We start from the raw sequence: 19,617 nt of genomic DNA, 5'->3' as shown, positions 1-19,617 counted from the left end.
CTTTCTACCCCACTGTGCTTTGCTAGCTTACTTGTGCTTCTGCTCATGCCATCGTAAGGCTACCACATCCCAAACCACTCATGCAGCTCTGCACTGCACTCCTGCTGGACATAACCTGGTAGACAGGAGTGTGTTACAGCCCACCTTATCCCAACAGAGGAAGGGGGAGATAGGGCCAAGATCAAGTTATTGGCAACTACAGTCACTGCAACTCTTGTGCTCCAGCACAGACTTTCTTACGGACCCTCCCTGAGGAGCTCAAGGAAGGTGGAGCCTCTGCTAAGTGTGAAAGGAAGCATGAGCTCCATGGCCCAGCCCAGCATGAAGGATATTTCAGTACCTGGAATTTGGTCCAGCAGCTGGGGCTGCAGAACTGGTAGACAACCCGGTCTGTCTTGTTGTAATAGCAGGGTTCAGATAAACTCTTTCTGCAGAAGCTGCAGGGTCTAGAGGGACCTGATAAAACAGATAGCAATCAGTGAGGGCAGCAGCACAGGATGTGGGACTGGATTCTGAGGATTGCATGCAAGCTACTCACTCATCCTCAGTCTGTCAAGCTATTATCAAAAAGCAAGGGACAAGAACACCAGGAAAATAAAAGCACCAGATTCTGCTAGGACAGAAATGTTAAACATGGATGGAGTGCAGAGTGGTTAAAGGAAGTGACCCTAGCTCTACAGGAATTTGGACAAAACAGGCTGCAATCCTTGCACCAGAGACCATACCCATTCCTGGACACCCTGGTACTCCATGTAATGGAAAGGGCAATGCCAGCACAGCACAGCATTACAACTGCTTCCTGCGTTCTCAAGAACAGCAATGTATAATACCCCTCAGTATTAAGATGCCTACATGCTGCAAGGGTTCCTCCCTCTCCAAATCTCCTTCCACTTGTCTCACTGGATTCCTCCCCAGGCAAGCAAGATGCCTTCTTTCCAGTCTCATCCACAAGCAATAAATAGTACCAAGGAAGGCATTAGAGTGGAGAGGTGACTGATTCCCTGTACATAGTTGCTCTTACCAACCAAGCCCGACTGCTTCACTTTGTGGGAGGTAGTGCAGCAAATGGAGCAGAACAGGCCCATCTTGCCACTGCGATCCACATTGGGCAACATGTCGAAGTTCTTGCACAGCGTCTTGCACCACATGCATGGGTAGACCCGAGTGTTCTTCTGCAAAGAGAACAGAACAGAGCTGCTAGGGAGATCATCACAGCTGGTGAGGCCCAACCCTCATATCCCACCCCACTACTGCACCCACCACAGGGCAGCTCTCCTGCAGGGAACACCTGATGCCAGACCCAGGCTCATAGTCTGCAGGTTCAAGTGGTGGTAGCAAAAAATGCTGCCTTCGGCACCTCACCTTCTCATTTCAAGGGTACCCTGGCAGGAATACAGAGCTTGGCACTGCCACCAAGACAGTTAAGTGAAGCTTGCTCAGGCCATGGAGGAACATATCCAAACAAGCTTTGTGGAGACATCCGAAAGAAGCCAGCCCATGCTCACTGCATATACCAGTGTCACTGCATAGTCCTTATTGAGTGCCTGACCCATGCTCGGGTCCAAGATGGGCCCCGTGAAGAATAAATATATTCTGTTTGCCTGCTTCAAAGCTTCTCCACAGAAAACTCTTAAATATTTTGTCAGCAATAAAATCTCGGGGAGTTCAAGTCACCTGCCATTGCATGAAGTGCCCTGTGCCACACCGAGTAAAGGAGCTGTGTGCCAACGGAGACCCCCCACCCCAGGCAGCTGACTTCACACACCTTCTTGTAACTGTTAAGACAAGCAGAGTTGCAGAAACGTTTTTGCTGGCCTTCGTGGAAGAGGTATTCCAGGGGCAAGCCCTTGTTGTAGATGTAAAGTCCGCAGTTGTCACAACAGTTGGTTTTCAGCCCCTTAGTGGCCCGGAACTTGGTGAAGCAGGCATCACTGCAGATACGGTGAACCACGTTCCCATTGCTGACTTCATGCTGGATCTGCAGAGACATCACTGCTGTCACTCCCCAAATCACCACGTGCCTCCTTCCAACGTGTATGCGCCACTACTACCACAGCCCTTGGGGTAACTGGCTGTTACACTGAAACTCGGGCAAGTGCCACACTGGAAGCTGGTGTGGACTCAAGCTGGCCTCCCTTGTCAAAAGTCAGCAGAGCAACTGGGAGAGCAGAGTGGCAGGAAGCAATGAGCTTCAGGGCAGGGAGAGCAGAAGCCTTATTTCTTCTGCTGGAATAAGGGCTGGTTCACAATAACAAGGAAGGACCTGGGAGTGAGTCCACGTCAGCTCAGGGGCTGAGGCCTCACACCACGGGAGAACCTGGCAAACGCCCTGTGATGGTCCCAGGCAGGGCCAAGTGTTGCAGGTCACAAGCACCTCATCCAGGGCATGGGAAGGACAAGGGATTTGTTTACCTCGCCAGGTTTGTGGCAGACGCTGCAGCGGCTGGTGTCCGAGGCATCTGCGGACTGAGGTGCTGGTCTGTGCTGCTGGGCCTCGTAGAGGGAGAGGCAGACGGAGGTACAGAACTCGTGGAAAGAGCCGCCTGAACCAATCTGGGCAACCACAGAGTCCTTGGTGTTCCAGATCTCCCTGGGGATCAGGAAGGGATATGTTAATGCAGGGACACAACAGTCCTGCCACGGAGGGATGGGATGGCACACTGCAAGGCATGGGACTTTCTGGTGTTCCAAAAGGGTGGCAAGGACTGTCTCATAGCACCTTCTGTCGCAGTCCAGAGGGGTGGGGCCTGAAGATGAAGCATGTGGGAGGTTGTTTGGAGAGGAGGCTGTGATATGGGGCATTGAGCCTGGGGACAGTCAGGGAAAGACAATAATGTAAAGGGGGCGTAGGGAGCACGGGATATGCGGTGTGTGAAGAAAGACATGGGGCAGCAGCTGGCAGTGGGCAGGAGTGATGTGAGTGAATGGGAAGCATGAGGGTCACAGGGATGGCGACTGGCAGGTGGGGCTGTGGGACAGGTGAATGGGGTCACAAGCATGGGAGCACTGAGGAAAGGGGAATGAACACACACTTTTTACAGAAGGTGCATATCTTCTTGCCAGGTGGTTTTTTTGAGAAAGTGGTGAGACAGGAGCTGGAGCAGAAGAGCTGAGGAAGCCCTTTACGCTGGTAGGCAGTTTGGCCCTTCTGCAGTGGGGTCCGGCAGTTGGCACAAGTCATCTTGGTGACAGTAGAGCGGGCAGCTCGCTGAGCCATCTGAGTTCGTAAAGACATGCGAGTTGAGCGTCGGGTACGAAAAGGAACAAAATCCTCATCGTTGGGATCATCCACCATTGCATCAGAGTCTTCATCAGAGACTGGAACTGCAAAGCAGCAGAGAAAGATGCACAGAAATGCCTCATTAGGAGTTGAGACAGAAACCTCTGCCATGAGACATACGCTGGGGCCTTCTGGGGTCACCTTTCTAGAGTCCCTCTACATGCTTTGTACCTGTCCGGGTGGAATGATAAAGGGACCTTTAAAAGATATTCTGTTGGAATTGGAGATGAGTCGTCAGGAGGTCTTTAAGCAAACTGGGCTTAAGTACAATTCCTCTCTAAGAAGTCATGATTTGCAAAGATTGAGCAGAATCCCAAAATGTGAACATTTACAGCAGAAAACCCTCCAAGAACCAGTAGACCTTAAAGGGAACAAGCTGGATCACCAGTCTCCAGCACAGGCAGGCAATGAAGAAGCAACACACAAATACTAGGGAATGGCAGGGTAACACTCAACATCTCAAAGAACAGAGACTTCACATACTTCTGTGGGAAAATCCCCAAAATGCAACCTTCCTTCAGACAGCCTGGTGCCATAGAGACAAAAGAAGAAAGTTCCTGGCTGAGGAGATGGAAGATGGATTTCCTGGGAACGACCCCAGAGCCTCATCCTTTTACTTGGTGTTTGGTGTCTACACATCACTGTAAAACCTCCCTTCAACCTAAGTGCTCTGCGAATGCGAGACAAGTACCCCAGGACGAAGACTCACAGGGTGAAGGCACCTGTCCTGTGTAAGAGGAAAGTCTGCACAGAAGCTCCAGAGTTCACACCGAACTTACAATGGGCCTGGGCCCTGCTCTCTGGCTGAAAACAGACATTGGCCAGCCCTAGTTACTCACTGCTCTCTGACGAGTTCACAGTTTCAGGCCTGGTAGTTTCTGATCTTCTGGCTCGTTCACTTCTTTTCTGCTCCTAGAAGACATTCAGAAAACACTTAAGATAACCATCTGCTACGACAACCATGCATAAATATACCCCAGAGCATGGTGGAGTTCCAACTTCTGGGATTTGCTTTCCCAGTAACTAGGCTGAAAATGCATAAAACCCCGTGGATACCTGACCAGAGCTGGCAAGATGGGGGAGAGGGGGAAGTAGACTTATGAGAATGACATTCCAGCTGGGGGTAGCAGGGACACACTGAAGCCACATTACAGCACTGTGGCAGTGCACAGGGATCACTCCATCACAGGAGACATGCAAACTACTTCACAGAGGGCTGACGAGACAGCCAGTGTCCCTCAGAGTTTGACAACAGCCAGCCACCCTCTACGCTCCTATACCATACATACTTGCCTGCATTCTCCTCACCTTCTCAGTTGGCAGCTCACTTCCCTTCCCAGACAGGCCTTCTCCTAGAACAGAAGCACAGAAGAAGCTTGCATCTAATATCTTGCTTTTCTCCAACAGAAGAGGGCAGGTGTTCTTCAAATGCAGCCGCCCTTTGGGTCAGTCTGCACATGAAGCCTCAGACAGTCCTGACTAACAACCACAGTTCTGATCAGACACAGGAAAGCTCCTAAAACCACCCACCATGTGTAGTTAGAGATCCAAACACACAGCTTGGGAGGAATCCTGTAAGGGGGAGACCTCCTGCATGGGGAGGTATCTTTGACTGCTTCTGACTGAGACTGAGCATCTCCTGAGGATGGCCAGACTGGGCAGAGGGACTTTGTCTATTGGAAACACCTTCTCCTGGTGACCCTCAGTTCCAGGAAAGACTTCAGTGATGAAGAGTGTGAATTAACCTGATGCACAGTGCAGCTTTATCAGGGAAGCTCCTAGCTGACACAAGCATTGAAAATTGAAGTTAAAGCTATGAAAACCCGAGTAAGAGCTTGTGTGCACCAAGGGAGCAGCTTCCAGAGCATTATTCCCTGTAAGCAAGATGTTTTCCCAAAGTCTATCCCATCAGTAGCGCTGACAATTTCCATAGCAGTGGACAATGGGAAAAGTTGGAGGGCAAAACAGACTCCAGCTTCAGCAATGTGCAGCAGGATGAGCTCCTGAGCAAAAGGAAGCCAAGTTCTGCAGAGATAACAACCTACCTGCTGGCGGGGAGGCTTCCTGTGCTTTCAGTACACTACTTTCTTTAAGTGAGTTGTTCCCACTATCATCCCCTTCCTCTGCCTGGTTTTCCTCCGTGGGCTCAGGAGGCAAAGCTGCAGTAGTGTTGTTGGGGCTCAGTTCCACCTCTGCTTCCCCTGCCACCCCTTCCCTCTGCATGGGTGAGCTTTTCCTTGGTGCCTTCAACCTGGTCTTCTTTGTCTGTTTAAGACTGAGTTGGGGGGGGGCCATTGGCAGACTTGAGGATTGTGCTGTGATTTCTTCCATGGCTGGGGCACTGCTGAGGTCTCCAGAGTCAGGAACGGGCTGTTGGGGCGATTCAGGGGTGTTGTCATCAGACAGTGCAGGAATAGCAGCAGCACCATCTTCCTTTAGGTCCCCAGAATCATTTTTTGGTGCATCTTCCCCTTCTTTCCATGTTTCTGGAACAAGGGCTTCTCTAGAAAGGGCAGAGGAGTCTGCCGGTCCATCCTCCACATCCTGGGAAGGATGTGCCTTATACAGCCCATCCAGACCCTCTGACTTATCTAGCTCCATCAAGTCAGCAGTTTTATCCAAGTCATCTAAGACTTCAGGTTTCTCCAGCATATCCAAGACACTAGGTTTATCTAGAACGAGGTTGTTTGATTTGTTTAGTTCAGACACGCTGTCTGCTTTCACTAGAAGGTCCAAGTCCCCATCTGCAGTCATCTGCTTAGATTGATCCCAGGCAGGGGGCTGAAGAACTGAAGCTTCCTGAGTAGAAGCTGTTTGGGAACCCAGGAGATCTTCCCCAAACTCCATGTCAGCAGGGAGATCACCAATAAGTGGTTTGTCAGGCAAGGACAGGGGGTCCAAAGATCCCGAAAATTCACTGGAATCCATTTAGAAGATGGCAACTGGAAATGAGAGACAGACTTGCAAGTTAATGTAAAGTAGTCTAACACAGCACATGGATTGTCCACTCTTCTGAACACTGTTGGAGTAAAGCAAGGCCCAGTAATACTGCTAGCCATAACCAGGATACCAGCAAATCAATCACATCCACTCATGAGGTTACAAAACTCTAAAGCCAAACAGCAGCAGTGGGACGCAGCTGTTCAGTACAGCAGACCTTGGGGAACTCCACAGCCTCCACATGTCTCACCACAGCATGGCAAACAGGCTCGCTTATGCTAAATGACACAGTGGGGTATTAGAAATGACTCAAGTACCAATTCAGGAGGCTTCATAGAGCTGTTCTATGGTGTGCAATATGCCCTTCCCTGCCCTCCTCTCTATCTCACCAGACCCAAAAGATGTGGTCTGTCCTTTCTCCTGATCTGTTCTCATGGAGCTAATACAGTTTTTATTTTTAAAGTATCTTTTCTCTTAAACATAGAGGCAAAAAGAACTCCTTTATAGCTCTGTAACCTGTGCCTTGAACAAGATACAGGATGACAAGATGCATGAATTTTGTCAGAGGACAGATATAAACCATGTTATAGTATAACTACAGCTACAGCATAGTCCCAAAACTATGTGGGCTGATATTCAGACACAGAACAATTGGAAAAGCTTAAGTTAGAACTAGGTGGAATTCTGGAGAATGGCAAGAAGAAATGGAGTAAAGCTCCTGGACAAGCTCAAGCATAAAAAAAGGAAGCCTACAGAAGGTGGAAGCAAGGACAGGTAGCCTGGAAGGAATACAGAGAAACTGTCCAAGTAGCCAGGGATCAGGTTAGGAAGGCCAAAGCCCTGATAGAATTAAATCTGGCCCAGGGATGTTAAGGACAAGAAAATCTTCTATAGTTATGTTGGTGATAAAAGGAAGACTAGGGAAAATGTGGGCCCTCTCCAGAAGGAAATGGGAGACTTGGTTACCCAGGATATGGAGAAGACTGAGAATCTCAACAACTTTTTTTCCTCAGTCTTCACCAAAAGTGCTCCAGCCACACCACCCAATACAGGGAAGGCAAAGGTGGGGACTGGGAGAAGGAAGAACAGCCCACTGTAGGAGAAGATCAGGTTCGAGACCATCTAAGGAACCTGAAGGTGCACAAGTTCAGGGGACCTGATAAGATTCATCCGCGGGTCCTGAGGGAACTGGTGGATGAAGTGGCAAAGCCACTATCCATCATATTTGAGAAGTCGTGGCAGTCCAGTGAAGTTCCCACTGACTGGAAAAGGGGAAACATAACCCCCATTTTTAAAAAGGGAAAAAAAGAAGACCCAGGGAAGTACAGGACAGTCAGTATCACCTCTGTGCCCAGCAAGATCATGGAGCAGGTCCTCCTGGAAACTAGGCTAGGGCGCATGGAAAATAAGGAGGTGATGGGGGACAGCCAACATGGTTTCACTAAGGGCAAATTGTGCCTGTCAAATTTGGTGGCCACCTACAACAGGGTTATAGCACTGGTGGATAAGGGAAGAACAAATGAAGTCATCCACCTGGACTTATGCAAAGCATTTGACACCATCCTGCACAATATCCTTGTCTCTAAATTGGAGAGATGGATGGACCTCTTGATGGATAAGGAATTGGCTGGATGGTCACATTCAAAGAGTTGCAGTCATCCAAGTGGAGAGTGGTGACAAGTGCCGTTCCTCAGTGGTTGGTGTTGGGACCAGCGCTGTTTAACATCTTTGTTGGTGACATGGACAGTGGGATCGAGTGCACCCTCAGCAAGTTTGCCAACAGCACCAAGCTGTGTGGTGCAGTCAACATCCTGGAGGGAAGGGATGTGCCATCCAGAGGGACCTGGACAGGCTGGAGAGGTGGGCCTGTGCAAACCTCATGAAGTTCAACAAGGCCAAATGCAAGGTCCTGCACATGGGTTGAGGCAATCCCAAGCACAAATACAGGCTGGGTGATGAGTGGATTGAGAGCAGCTCTGCAGAGAAGGACTTGGGGGTACTGGTGGATGGAAAACTGACTATGAGCCAGCAATGTGCACTCGCAGCTGAGAAAGCCAACTGTGTCCTGGGCTGCATCAAGAGAAGTGAGGCCAGCAGGTCAAGGGAGGTCATTCTGTCCCTATACTTTGCTCTGGTGAGACCACACCTGCAGTGCTGTGTCCAGCTCTGGGGCCCCCAGCGTCAGAAGGACATAGACTGGTTGGAGCCAGTCCAGAGGCAGGCCACAAAGATGATCAGGGGGCTGGAGCACCTCCCTTATGAGGACAGGCTGAGAGAGTTGGGGTTGTTCAGCCTAGAGAAGGCTCCCTGGAGACCTTATAGCAGCCTTCCAGTACTCAAAGGGGGTCTACAGGAAAGATGGGGAAGGACTCTTGATCAGGGAGTGTAGGGATAGGATGAGGGGTAACGGTTTTAAACTGAAAGAGGGTAGATTTAGATTAGATATAAAGAAGAAACTCATCACTGTGAGAGTGGTGAGACACTGACACAGGTTGCCCAGAGAAGCTGTGGCTGCCCCCTCCCTGGCAGTGTTCAAGGCCAGGTTGGACGGGGCTTTGAGCAACCTGGTCTGGTGGAAGGTGTCCCTGCCCATGGCAGGGGGGGGTGGAACTAGGTGATCTTTAACATCCCTCCCTACCCAAGCCATTCTATGATTATATGTTAAAAGCACTCATAAAAGGAAGAATAAGTAACAAAGTAGACGGAAGCATGCAATGGGAGTCAGTGACTTTGCAGGGCACAGACAGCACACTTGCACAGGAAGATGTGATGCTGACTGCTAACATCACAGGAACAAAGTTACAGCCCAACTCCTCATGGTCAAAATTATCGTAAGACTGAAAGGGCAAGACTGAGATGGGGCAAATGAGCATTTATATCAATGAATTATACCCCCCCAAAGAGATAATAATTGACAAAGCTGACAAAGGAAAAGGAGATGGAGCTGGAGTCTACAAGTGGTAAAACAGAGTAAGACGTGAAGTAGCCTCATGTCCCCAAAACAGGCTGTATGTAGACACTACAAGGAAGGCACTAGAATCAAAAGATGTGGCACCAACTTATCCCCCCCCATAAGAGTCATTTTAATTCTAAATTTGGAACTGTTTTATGCCCTGAAGCAGAAGATTCAGTATTCCTGTCTATTGGGTCTTACTACGGGCATAACTCATTGGTACCAATGAAGGAGGAAGCCTGAAATAATTTCACTGGTGATGGCTGATTAATTCTTTCTTTATATCCTTCCCTCTGAAAGGACAACCAAGTCTCACTCACAAATGGCTTAGTCAGTACTAAATAGGACACATTTGGACAGAGAAGGTACCCAATTTCTGAAACTCATTTAAGCAGGAGTTTAGGGAATCATACCCTACAGCTGGAGTTCAAAGTCTTCAGAGGTGCCCAGCAAGTTTCACCACTAAAGATTTTGGTGATTCCGTTCACTTTCTTTAGTTATAGAGGAGACAAAGCTTCTAGAATGAGACAATTCCAGAGCAATACAGGGTCTAAGACATGTTTTAGGGTGGCTACAGAAAGAAGAACAAAGTGAGATAGAAATAAAGACATCTGAAATAAAGGTCCTAAGGATCTGAAGCCGATGAGAACCCTCCCAAGATGATAAACACATTTTTTCTGCTGCTCAGAATACAAACAATGCCTCCTTCTCAAAAATGTTCCACACCCAGATTTCCAGACAGACAGCAGTCCTTACAACAATAAGCAGCAGAAAGGTTAAGCCACCCAGATGAATAAGAAAAGTTTATTTATAGGTGTACTTAACAGGACTAACACACTCCTCAAATTCACCTTCAGACACTTTGCACAAGTCTGCAATGAACCACAGAGGTGATACTCCTACACTATTTGCCACTTTCAGCTGGCCTAGTCTTTGCTTGGTAGAAATAGACCCTGGGAACAATTTTGGAGCATAAGAAATCCATTTCAGCACTCCCTCCCAGAGGATAATGCAAGCAACAATTAGTCTATGAACTTGTCATGTTACTCATGTGCTCTACAAATATCTGTTTTCAATAGTGTATACCTTAACGCTGCTTTCAAGCTGTGGGCGCAAGAGCATTACGATGCAAGACAAGACTCTGACAAACTTAATGGTGATAACATTGACCAACAAAACAGTCTTAAAGAGAACAAGTATTCTGCGGATTAAGTCAACTCCAAACTATTGGTATGCGGTTGGGACAGATAATGCAGACCTTTCTGCAGGCCCGAGAGTCTGCAGTAAGACCACTCACTCGCACGTTCTGTTTGGAAGCACAGCGCTTGCCCTGTGTGTTCAAGGTCCTGTCCACTTGCATCAGCTCTGTCCAAATCCCCCCGACAGAATAGCTCACAAGTTCTGGCAAAAGACCCAAAACTTCTTCTTAGGATGTGCAAAGCTAAGGACTGCTGCGGTCAGTCAAAAAAGAAAGACTATGTATTTGAATATCCTGTTCCTAGTCACACTGAGAATGGATACCTGGGGAGACAGTATAAGAAATATAACTAACAGGATGTTCCTCTTCAGCACATCCTCCAATCAAGCGGCAATCAGCTGCTCAAGAACTGCTTGGCTTGAGTTGCACTGAGACTGTCGTTGTTAAGACTGCCTAATCCCCCTTTGAACCAATTATAGTTTGGGCCTCCAAAAATTCCAGTGGCAATACGTTCTGCAGCCTAACATTCAGTTTTTAAAAGTATTTTCCTTTTGTTTACTTTAAACCTGCTGCAGCAGAACTCCGTGACAAGGCAATACAGAGCAGATGAGTGCTGACTTTTGATGTTATTTATAAGAATCTGGAAAAGCTGATGGAGTTAGAGTTGAGGCTGGACCCAAGTTGGTGATGCTGACAAGCAGTTTGAGTGGGAAAGCAAGCAACATCCCTGTCCATCACTGCAATTCTGTTTCCCTGACAATGAAGTCTTTACAGTGGCTTTCAACTGCCAGCTGATGAGGACGTAGAGGGCAGCCCTCCGGATGGGAGAGAATGATGTTTTCCAGCTCCATGGGTTGCTCTGAAGTCAAACTCAACCTGAGGGAATCAGAGCTACCCAGCTACAGCAGGGTAAGAAACACTACTACTTCTGTTCGCCCCGGGCACGCAGATTCCTCTGGGCTTTCTGCTGAGCTTCACAGTGAGTTAAGCTGCCAACTGAACGTGCACTTTATCTCTGGTCAAGTCTCTTCTCCCTTTCTCCAAAAGAAGAAAAATAGCTTATTGTTTCTGGCAGATGCTGAAATGATCACCAGAAGTCATCATCTTTTTTATTCCAGGACCATCTAATGCACAGCTCAGTCTCTGGGCTCTGGTCACTGGTCTGCTTGAAATCTTCCTCTTTTCCAACCACATACCTGGCAGTGAGGAGAGTACGCTGGAACATGACTCGAACAAACAAAGCGGAGGCAGTGTGCTGAAATTCTGCAGATACGACTGCTCTACTGGACATTTGGAAACTCCTTACTTAGGATACCACACTGTCCTCCCTGGAGTATTCAGTAACAGATATTCCTGAGAAGATCAAGTTCAAGGAGCAAAGTCCCTGGACAACAGTCTGAAACAGAGTGCTTCCCAGGTATCATGAAAGAGTTTTCAAAGAAGTGATAGGATGGCTGAGGGTCCTCCCCAAGCACACAGAACTGGCACAGAACGTAACACTGACCATCAAATCCAACACAGGTGACTACCAGACCTGACCTGCGCTTTCTGCCAAAGAGGGGGCACATGGATCTCCTCTCAGACCTGGAAGCTCAGAGTGACACATCTCTGCCAGGACACTCAAGTACACCAAGTGACTGCCTGGGACTTTATCAAGTTTATTAAAGACATCAGTGGTGCTGTAACTGCACAGATCTTCCACATCTCAGTGTCCTCAGATAACTATTAGCAGGGGAATATGTGGTCTACCTACAAAAATGAGCAGCTACCATCAAACATTTAATTAAAATCAGACAGGAAGAAAAAAATACTGTTGATACTCCCTCACGATGAAGTGAATACCTTCAGAAATCTCTACTACCCACGAAAGAGCACAGCCACACAGTTACTGCTTTACCCTAGCAAAGGAACAGCAACTGCTTGGGTACCTGTCCTAGACTTTTGTTCATGGATATGGATGCAAGACTTTTGAAGGCTCAAGGATTTATCTTTTTTGCTATTAGAGATCATTTGAAATATGAAAAGCATTAACTAATGACTAGAAAAATTAAGGCACTTAAATCAACATTCAGCTAATTCCTACCTATGAGTTTTCTAAGACCAGAGCAGAGCTCTGGAGGAAGTTCCTATTTTTTGTGCCAAATTTTAGAATAAACAGTAACACCCAACCTAGTATTTCTCAACAAAACAGTGGTCGATACACAATCAATAAAACATTAAGAAAATAATATAATGTCCTACCAGCATGGTTTCAGTCAACAGATCTTCATTAACAATATTATACCTTGAGTGACAAATATGGCAAAAGCCAACTTCATTGCTGTGACTTATTTGAGTTTATGTGGGCAGTTGATATCTTTCCAGATTCAACCACTGCAAACATTTATTACAGATTGGTTAACTCATTTTAAAGCAAATGAATTTATGAAGAATCACCAGTAAACCAAGCACACTGCTAAGGACCAGGTTTCAGTCCAGCCAAAATTCTCCAGAAAGGAACAGAAAGGATTTTGTTATTCACTAGTGGTTTTGGAGAGGCAGCGCTCTGAGCTCCCACCTGGTAGCCCAAATTCCACCTTCAAAGAGCACAAAGCCCGTTGGTGACATTCAGTACAGTGCTGCTTGCACACAGTACCACATTAGACCATTACTGTCTCATTCTTGGCTTCTTCATGACAGATAGTGGAACTGCTGAGATGTTTCAAATTAAAAAAAATCTGACACAATAATGCAAGAATCCCACTGCTTTAAGAATCAACCATGGTTCAGAAAACACCTTCCAGTGATAAGCCTCTTTTGTTCATTAAAAAGAAATGGGGAGACATGACCCATCTCAAAAAAAACCACAAGGTAAGAAGATCTACAGCAGAAGACTCTTCAGAGATCCAGACAAATGCACACAAGGACTCAAAATCTGGAAGTCAAAGTTGGACAAATCCAAAACCAGCTATTTCCAGATTAACACTATAGATGATTACTTAAATAACTGACCCAGGGATATGTAAACCCTCTGTGACTTGGAGATTTCACAACAGCATTCAGTGATTCTCTCTGAGTCAGCTACAGCTACTGCAGATGTCACTGGTCACGTTCTTCAGCTTGTGCTTTGCAGGCAGAGCTTGGTGAACAGTTCTCATCACCAAACCTATTACTGGTTCTCTCAGAGTGCAAACAGCAGTAGTGACTAGAACTGTCACGTGTGACTAGAACTGTCCACACAACAGGAACTGGTAGACGGAGAAGAGAAGGGTCTTCCCAGAACATCACCAGCAGCCTCAAGGCTCCAGCAATGGTTTTTCTAACAGTCCTAAAGCCAGGAGGTACCAAGACCATGCTAAATTTTTCTACAGCAGGAGCACTAGGTTAGGGTGCAGGCCTCAAACTTACTACAGCAGTCACCCAGATTCAAGAAAGCCTGAACCCTCCAACACAGAGCAGATGGTGCTGCAAAACACCTGTTAATACCTCAAAGGCAGGAATGACCAAACTAGATGTTGAGCTTGCATTCCAGAAACTTCATCTCAGCTTCAAGAAAGTGCAAGAGGAAGGACAAATTTCAGAAATCTTCTTGCAGAATTGTCTGGAATTAGGTTTACCAGGAGACTCCCTGCAACACTTCAAAGGTACTTGGCAAAATTCCTTGGATCTCAGCATTATTTGCTGCTGGCACAACACCTCTGTACTGGTAGTAAACTCTAAGACAACCAACAGGAGCAAGCTCATCCATCCAGAATGCCATCCTGGCAGCAGTTTGAAACTGACTGGATACTCTCATACCCTTTTGTAAGACCAGGATCCCTCCAAGCACTAAGTGCCAAGGCTTTGCAACAGAGAAAGGAGCAACAAGTCTAGGTACACTAACACAACTTGCTTTGTTTACACATGTTAAGACAGAGGTCTTAGCAGCAACGCCTGGTGTCTGGAGAGCAATTCTGCTTCAAGAACCAACTCCACTCAGAGATCAAGTCAGAGAGAAAACTCTCCTGCTGCTTGTACAGCTTTGTGTCTACAGCATGAATAAGCAACATTTCTTCCAAGGCTCACCACTCACCACGTATCAACATCTGATAGAATAGTGTTATACAGAGGGGAAATGGAGGGGGGTAAAATAGTTTTGGGAGCACTATCTGAAGCACAACAAAAAAGCATGGAGGTGCATGGCATGCTTGAGCAGCATCTGTTGAAACTGCCCTAATGATATTAAGATACGGGTTAAAAGACAGAAATAGACAGTAGACCTGGAAGTGATCAAAAAAATATGTTCCCCAGGTCTCTACCTGTTGCCAAAATGCTTCAGGAGGATGTCAGGCCACCTAACACAAAGTCCTGGAGACCTCCCCCAAGCAGCCACAGCCAGCTGGAGAGGAAAGGTGCAGTCACAGCAGGTGACTCTCCGAAGGAGAGTGCTGTAGCCTGGGAACAGGCCATGGACTCCCCAACCCTGGAGGTCATCAGAACAAAACTGGACAAAGTCCTGAACAACGCGGTCTCATGTCATGCTGTGAGCAGGAGGTCAGTTGGACTAGAGACCTCCAGAGAGCCCTTCCAACCTAAATCTGCAGTTCTTTGAATAAACATCACTGCACAGGGAAGAGAGAGAAGACAACAGGGCAGAGCCTCAGGGAGGATATATCTTTGAGGGCAAAACATCTAATTTTCCTTAAGTGGTCTTAGAGCCAGAATACTGGAAGCGCAAGGTGAGCAGTCTCCTCAGCCTCACTGACAGTCCCAGATCCCTCTGCAAGGTGCCTGCCATCAGGTTCCTGAAAAGGCATTTAGGTGTTGGGATGCTTCACTGCACATGCAGCTGTACAAACTGGCCTCGGGTAATGCTGGGTCGAACAGACCAGTGTCTCACCCAGCCTAGCGACTGACTCCTTTCTCCTTACACTGCTGAGGGCTGAGCCAGCAGAGCAGGCTTACGGGAAGTGGCCAGAAGACACTACCAGAGCCCACAGCCAGCGGGACTGGTGAAGATGGTGTCAAGCACTGCCCTTTCCTGACCTGTGCTGCCAGCAGAGGAAGAAGTCAACGCTTAAAACACTCTACCAAGATTAAAACCCAATTCCAGTGAAATCCTGCTAGCATGGCCTTCGCTAAGCTAACAAATTCATTGTCACAGTTGTAGCCTATTCCGTATTTCCCTTGGATTGCTTTTACCATAACCCTTCTGCACTAGAGGCTTCTGCTGGCACACCTGTGTCCATGAGGGTCACGCATCCCAGCATCACTGACCATAAAGCATCCGTAAAAGAAATAACACAAGGGGCTTTGCTCCCAAAGTAAGGCCATGGGCTCAGCCTCAGCCCCTTGCTCTGGCTGTCAGAGCTGTGGAGGAATCTGGTGTGACTTACTGTCATCCTCCAAAGCAAGGGCACTTGCAGTAAGGAGGATGTAAGCAGGTATGGAGAGAAACAGAGATTGTGCAAATATGCATGCTGGGGCTGTAAGCTGCAGGTTGGCCATTACAGGCAGCAGCTCTGTAGGCTGTGGCTATTCCTTTAGTAAAGCTGGGTTGGCAATAACGACAGAGCTACACTCTTATCACCAGCTTTGATCCCAGGACAGGCAGGGTTAGGCAAGAAAATGCAGATTAAACATTTTCTTGGGGAATGCAGCAGCAGTGAGAGGGAGAGAAGTTACAGCCTAGAACAAGAGCCATAGCTGAAGCACAGCAGGAGGAGAAAGGAAGAGCACAAACAAAGCAAGCTCTCATCCTCATCAGAAGGAGACTCCAGGAACCCTTACCCAGCACTCAGCTGAGCATCCTATCCCCGACCATCACCTGACACAGCCCATGTCCAGTGCTGCCGCTGCCCACACAAGCATGTCTGACTGCCAGAGCCTTTTCCGGTGCCAGGCAGACGCCACAGCCAGCTCCCAGCCTCGCCGGTGCGTACCCTCCCGTCTGGGGCCAGTCCTGCCTCCACCTCTGCAAACCACACAGGAGGTACTGATGCTCCCAGGACACCTCGCTGGCCACGGCCACGCTGCTCACACGCAGCCCGGCTTGGCAAGGCTTCGGCAGATCGGGGCTTTGCCCCTCTTCAGCAGCACAAGGCAGCTTCAGCCCCATGGGGCTGCACCTTTCTCTCGCAGGGCCTGATCCTTGAGAGCAGCGCATGGTGTCCAGGGACCCACACACACACTCCAGGCCTCAGGGACACTCCCAAGCCCTGCCCTGGTCCAGAGCCACCCCACCCATACAGGGGGAAGGTGGACAGAACGGCCAGTTCACAGCCCAGCAGCTGCGTTTTTCGCCAGCTCCACCGACTTCGTTACTATGTGTGGTGACAACAGCATAAAGGCTGCGTCGCTCAAAGCCTCTGCCCGAGATGCAGGCAGAGGCGAGCCGAGTGTGCTGGATGCTGGGGCACGGCACCCGCTGCACCCCAAGCTGCGGGGGGGGGGGGCTGGGTGCCAGGGCGAAGCCAGGACCGTTTGCGGCCACCCCACAGCAGGGACAGGCCCTGCTGGGGTGGGTGCACCAGCGGCTGGGGCAGGTCTCACGACCCACCAACCCCTGGGCCCAGCCTGTGCCCGGGCACCGTTATGTCGGGGGGGCACAGCCGGCCCCCGGCACTAGGGTGGGGGCCACCCCAGGGCCTGCCTCCCGCCCCCCGCCCCCCTCCCCCCGTGCCAACCGGGGCGGGGGCTGCATGGGGCTGGGTGTCAGGTTGGGGCCTTCCCCACCATACCGGGGGGGACCCCGAGGCCTGCTCCGCCCAGCTGGGGTGGGGGTCGTACCGGGGTCTCCCCCGTCCCAACGGGGCGCGGGGGGGGCGGGGCCTGTCCCGTCCCCCCCCCAGCAGACACGGGGCCGGTGCCGCATCGGGGTGGGGTCCCCGGGACCCGCCCCCCGCCGCAGGGCGCCCCCAAGCGGTCGCCACGGGGTGGGGGGAGGGGGGGGCGAGCGGCGCCGGCCCCGCCCCCTCGCGGAGTGCTAGGCCCCGCCCCCTCCCGCCAGGCGCGCGCCCCGCCCCCCATCCTGTGGGGGGGCCCCACCCGCCCCGCCCCCCCCCGGGACCCGCGCCGCACGCGCCTCCCCGCACCCCCACCCGCGGGGCCAAGCACCGGCGCCCCACGGGCGGGCGCCCCACGCCGCGCCGCGGCCCCACCTGCACCTCCCGTGCAGCCGTAGGGAGGCGCCCGCGGCCGGCGCTGTTCGTACCTGGCTCCCCGGAGCTGCGCCGCCCGCACTACCCAGAGCCCGGATTCGGGTCGCGGCCCCTTTAAATGGAAGCGCCGCTCGGAGCCCTCAGCGCGTTGCAGCCCGAGGGGGGGCGGAGGCAGCGCCCCATTGGCTGTGCAGAACGAGGGACGCTTTCCCATTGGCTGCGGCCGAGCCTGGGCTCGCGAGACTCGCTTGCAGGCGGCGGCCTCGGAAACGCGGAGCGGAACCACGAGCCCGGGATCGGCGCAACAGCCCGGACTCCACCGGGCGGCCGGAAAACCCGGAACGGATCCGCGTGGCGGAACGGAACCGCGCGAACAGACAGCGCGGAGCCGAGCGCGGGCAGCGGCCGCACCCCAGCGGGGCACGGCGGGGCGCGGGGCGGGTGGCGTGGGCCAGAATGGGGCCCCCCCAGTGCCCGCGCGGCCACCCGCAAAGTGCGGAGCGGATCGCGCGGAGCGGGCTCGCCACCCCACTCCCCCCCCTCCCTTTTAACCCTCTCGCTGCCGCCTCGCCCGGCCCGGGCCCCGTTGCCGCCCCGGGGGGCCCGGCCCGGCCGCGCCGCCACAGCCTCTACCTGCGCGCGGGGGGAGCCGCCCGGCCGGGTCCAGGCGCCGCCACCGCCTCCCTGGAGCTGGAGCGTCTCCCCGGGGCGGTGAGTGACAGCGCGGCTGGGCGGGGCTTCCGCGGGGGCCCGGGACACGGCACCGCCCCCGGGAGGGGCTGCCCCGGCCACCGCCCGCGCCCCGCCCCCGGCACCCCCGGGCGCACCCCCGCCCCCCCCTCCGCGCTCCCCTCCCCCACCCAGGCCCCGCCCCCCTCCGTGCCCCCCAGGCTGCCCTCCCCCACCCGCGGCACCCCGCACACCCCCGGGCTCCCTTCCCCCAGCCGTGACAGCCCCCACCCGCTGCACCCCGCCGCGACACCCCCTCCCCCGGGCACCCCGCCCCCACGCACCCCCCCGGGAGCCCCGCCGCGTCCCCCGCACCTCCCCCGCCCAGGCCTGTGTGTGTGTGTGTGTGTCCTCGGGGGCTCGGGCCCCCCTCAGCCCGGAGGAGCCCCATTCCCCCTCGGCCGCCCCACTGCCCCGCCAGGCTCCTCCATCCGCCCCCCCGGGAACCAGCCCCCTCCCCGCCTGCTTTTTTGTCTCCCCGCGGGGAAGACGGGGGCGGGGGGGGGAAGCGTGGGCTGAGCCTCGCGGGGGGGGGGGGGCCCACACCGGGGTGCGCAGCGCTGGGGCCGAGAGGAGCCACCGGGGCGACCTCCCGCGCTCCGGGGAGGGGAGAGGCGGGTTTACGGCGAACCGGCCACACCGCCGGCTGCTCCCCGCCCCGGGAGGGCTGCGAGCCGCCGCGGGGCTCCCGCACCCGGGGAGCGGGCTGGCCACGGGCTCACAACACCCCTCCCCGTTACGTGCGACGGGACACGGAGGGAAACGGGGAGGTTTTATTGAAAGGCGGTGAAATCAAGCTCACCGGAGGTAGTTAACGACCACGCTCCCGCGGGCGTCGGACCGTTCCCGGCACTCTGCAGCCGCCGGGGGCAGGGCACGGCAGGACCCTCCCTACCCCCGCAGGCCGGTTCCCCCGCCGAGCCGGCTGCCTTCCCGCAGCGGGGCAGCACCGCTCGGACCGAGCGGGCTGGCGGGGCGACGGGACCGTGATCCGGAGGAGGCGAGGGGGGCACCCGCGGCTGGACGGGGAAGGGAGCGGGGCACGGGGCTGGCGCTCGCCCTCGGTGCCTTGAGGAGACCCAAGCGACGCACCGGCTCCCCTGGCGCTGCCCGGGCTCCGGTACTTACGGGCCGTAACGGAGAGTCACAGCGGGAGCGGGGAAACCGCCCCTGGCACACAGGAAGGAAAGGGCGGGCGGGCGGGCGGGCTGGGGGGGGGGGGCGACACGACACGACACACACTGCGCGTAAGAAGCGCGGGCTGAGCGCGCAGCGCAGCACGCACCCGGTCCCTGCTGCTGTCTCTTTAAAGCCAGCAGCCCCCGCCGCGCCTGCGCGTCCCCCTCCATCTCACTGCGCCTGCGCGGCGCGCTCCGGTGGCTCGTTAGGATCCTTTGTC

General features: G+C 52.5%; 1 protein-coding gene across 6 annotated transcripts in view; it reads right to left on the bottom strand.

Moving 5' to 3' along the window:
- The window catches only part of ZMYM3 (zinc finger MYM-type containing 3), a 36,214-nt gene extending 16,817 nt beyond the window's left edge, over positions 1-19,397 (bottom strand). For 2 of the 6 annotated variants that reach the window (XM_074835567.1, XM_074835573.1), the window contains exons 1-9: positions 18,123-18,221; positions 5,326-6,222; positions 4,589-4,632; positions 4,120-4,192; positions 3,033-3,324; positions 2,413-2,590; positions 1,766-1,978; positions 1,022-1,172; positions 341-456 (exon numbers count right to left, since the gene is read on the bottom strand). In XM_074835567.1, coding sequence (XP_074691668.1) covers positions 341-456; positions 1,022-1,172; positions 1,766-1,978; positions 2,413-2,590; positions 3,033-3,324; positions 4,120-4,192; positions 4,589-4,632; positions 5,326-6,208 — 1,950 coding nt within the window. In that variant the 5' untranslated portion in view covers positions 6,209-6,222; positions 18,123-18,221. Of the gene's footprint in view, positions 1-340; positions 457-1,021; positions 1,173-1,765; positions 1,979-2,412; positions 2,591-3,032; positions 3,325-4,119; positions 4,193-4,588; positions 4,633-5,325; positions 6,223-16,156; positions 16,758-17,542; positions 17,987-18,122; positions 18,222-19,020; positions 19,095-19,346 lie in introns of those variants that run through there. The other 4 variants (XM_074835571.1, XM_074835569.1, XM_074835568.1 and 1 more) reach the window with 4 other exon arrangements.
- Positions 19,398-19,617: the final 220 nt, after the last annotated feature.

This window comes from Strix aluco, chromosome 10 (genome assembly GCF_031877795.1).
Source record: "Strix aluco isolate bStrAlu1 chromosome 10, bStrAlu1.hap1, whole genome shotgun sequence".
NCBI lineage: Eukaryota > Metazoa > Chordata > Aves > Strigiformes > Strigidae > Strix > Strix aluco.
The sequence above is the reverse complement of the archived record's forward strand: the minus strand, read 5'-3'. Positions and strand labels throughout refer to the sequence as shown.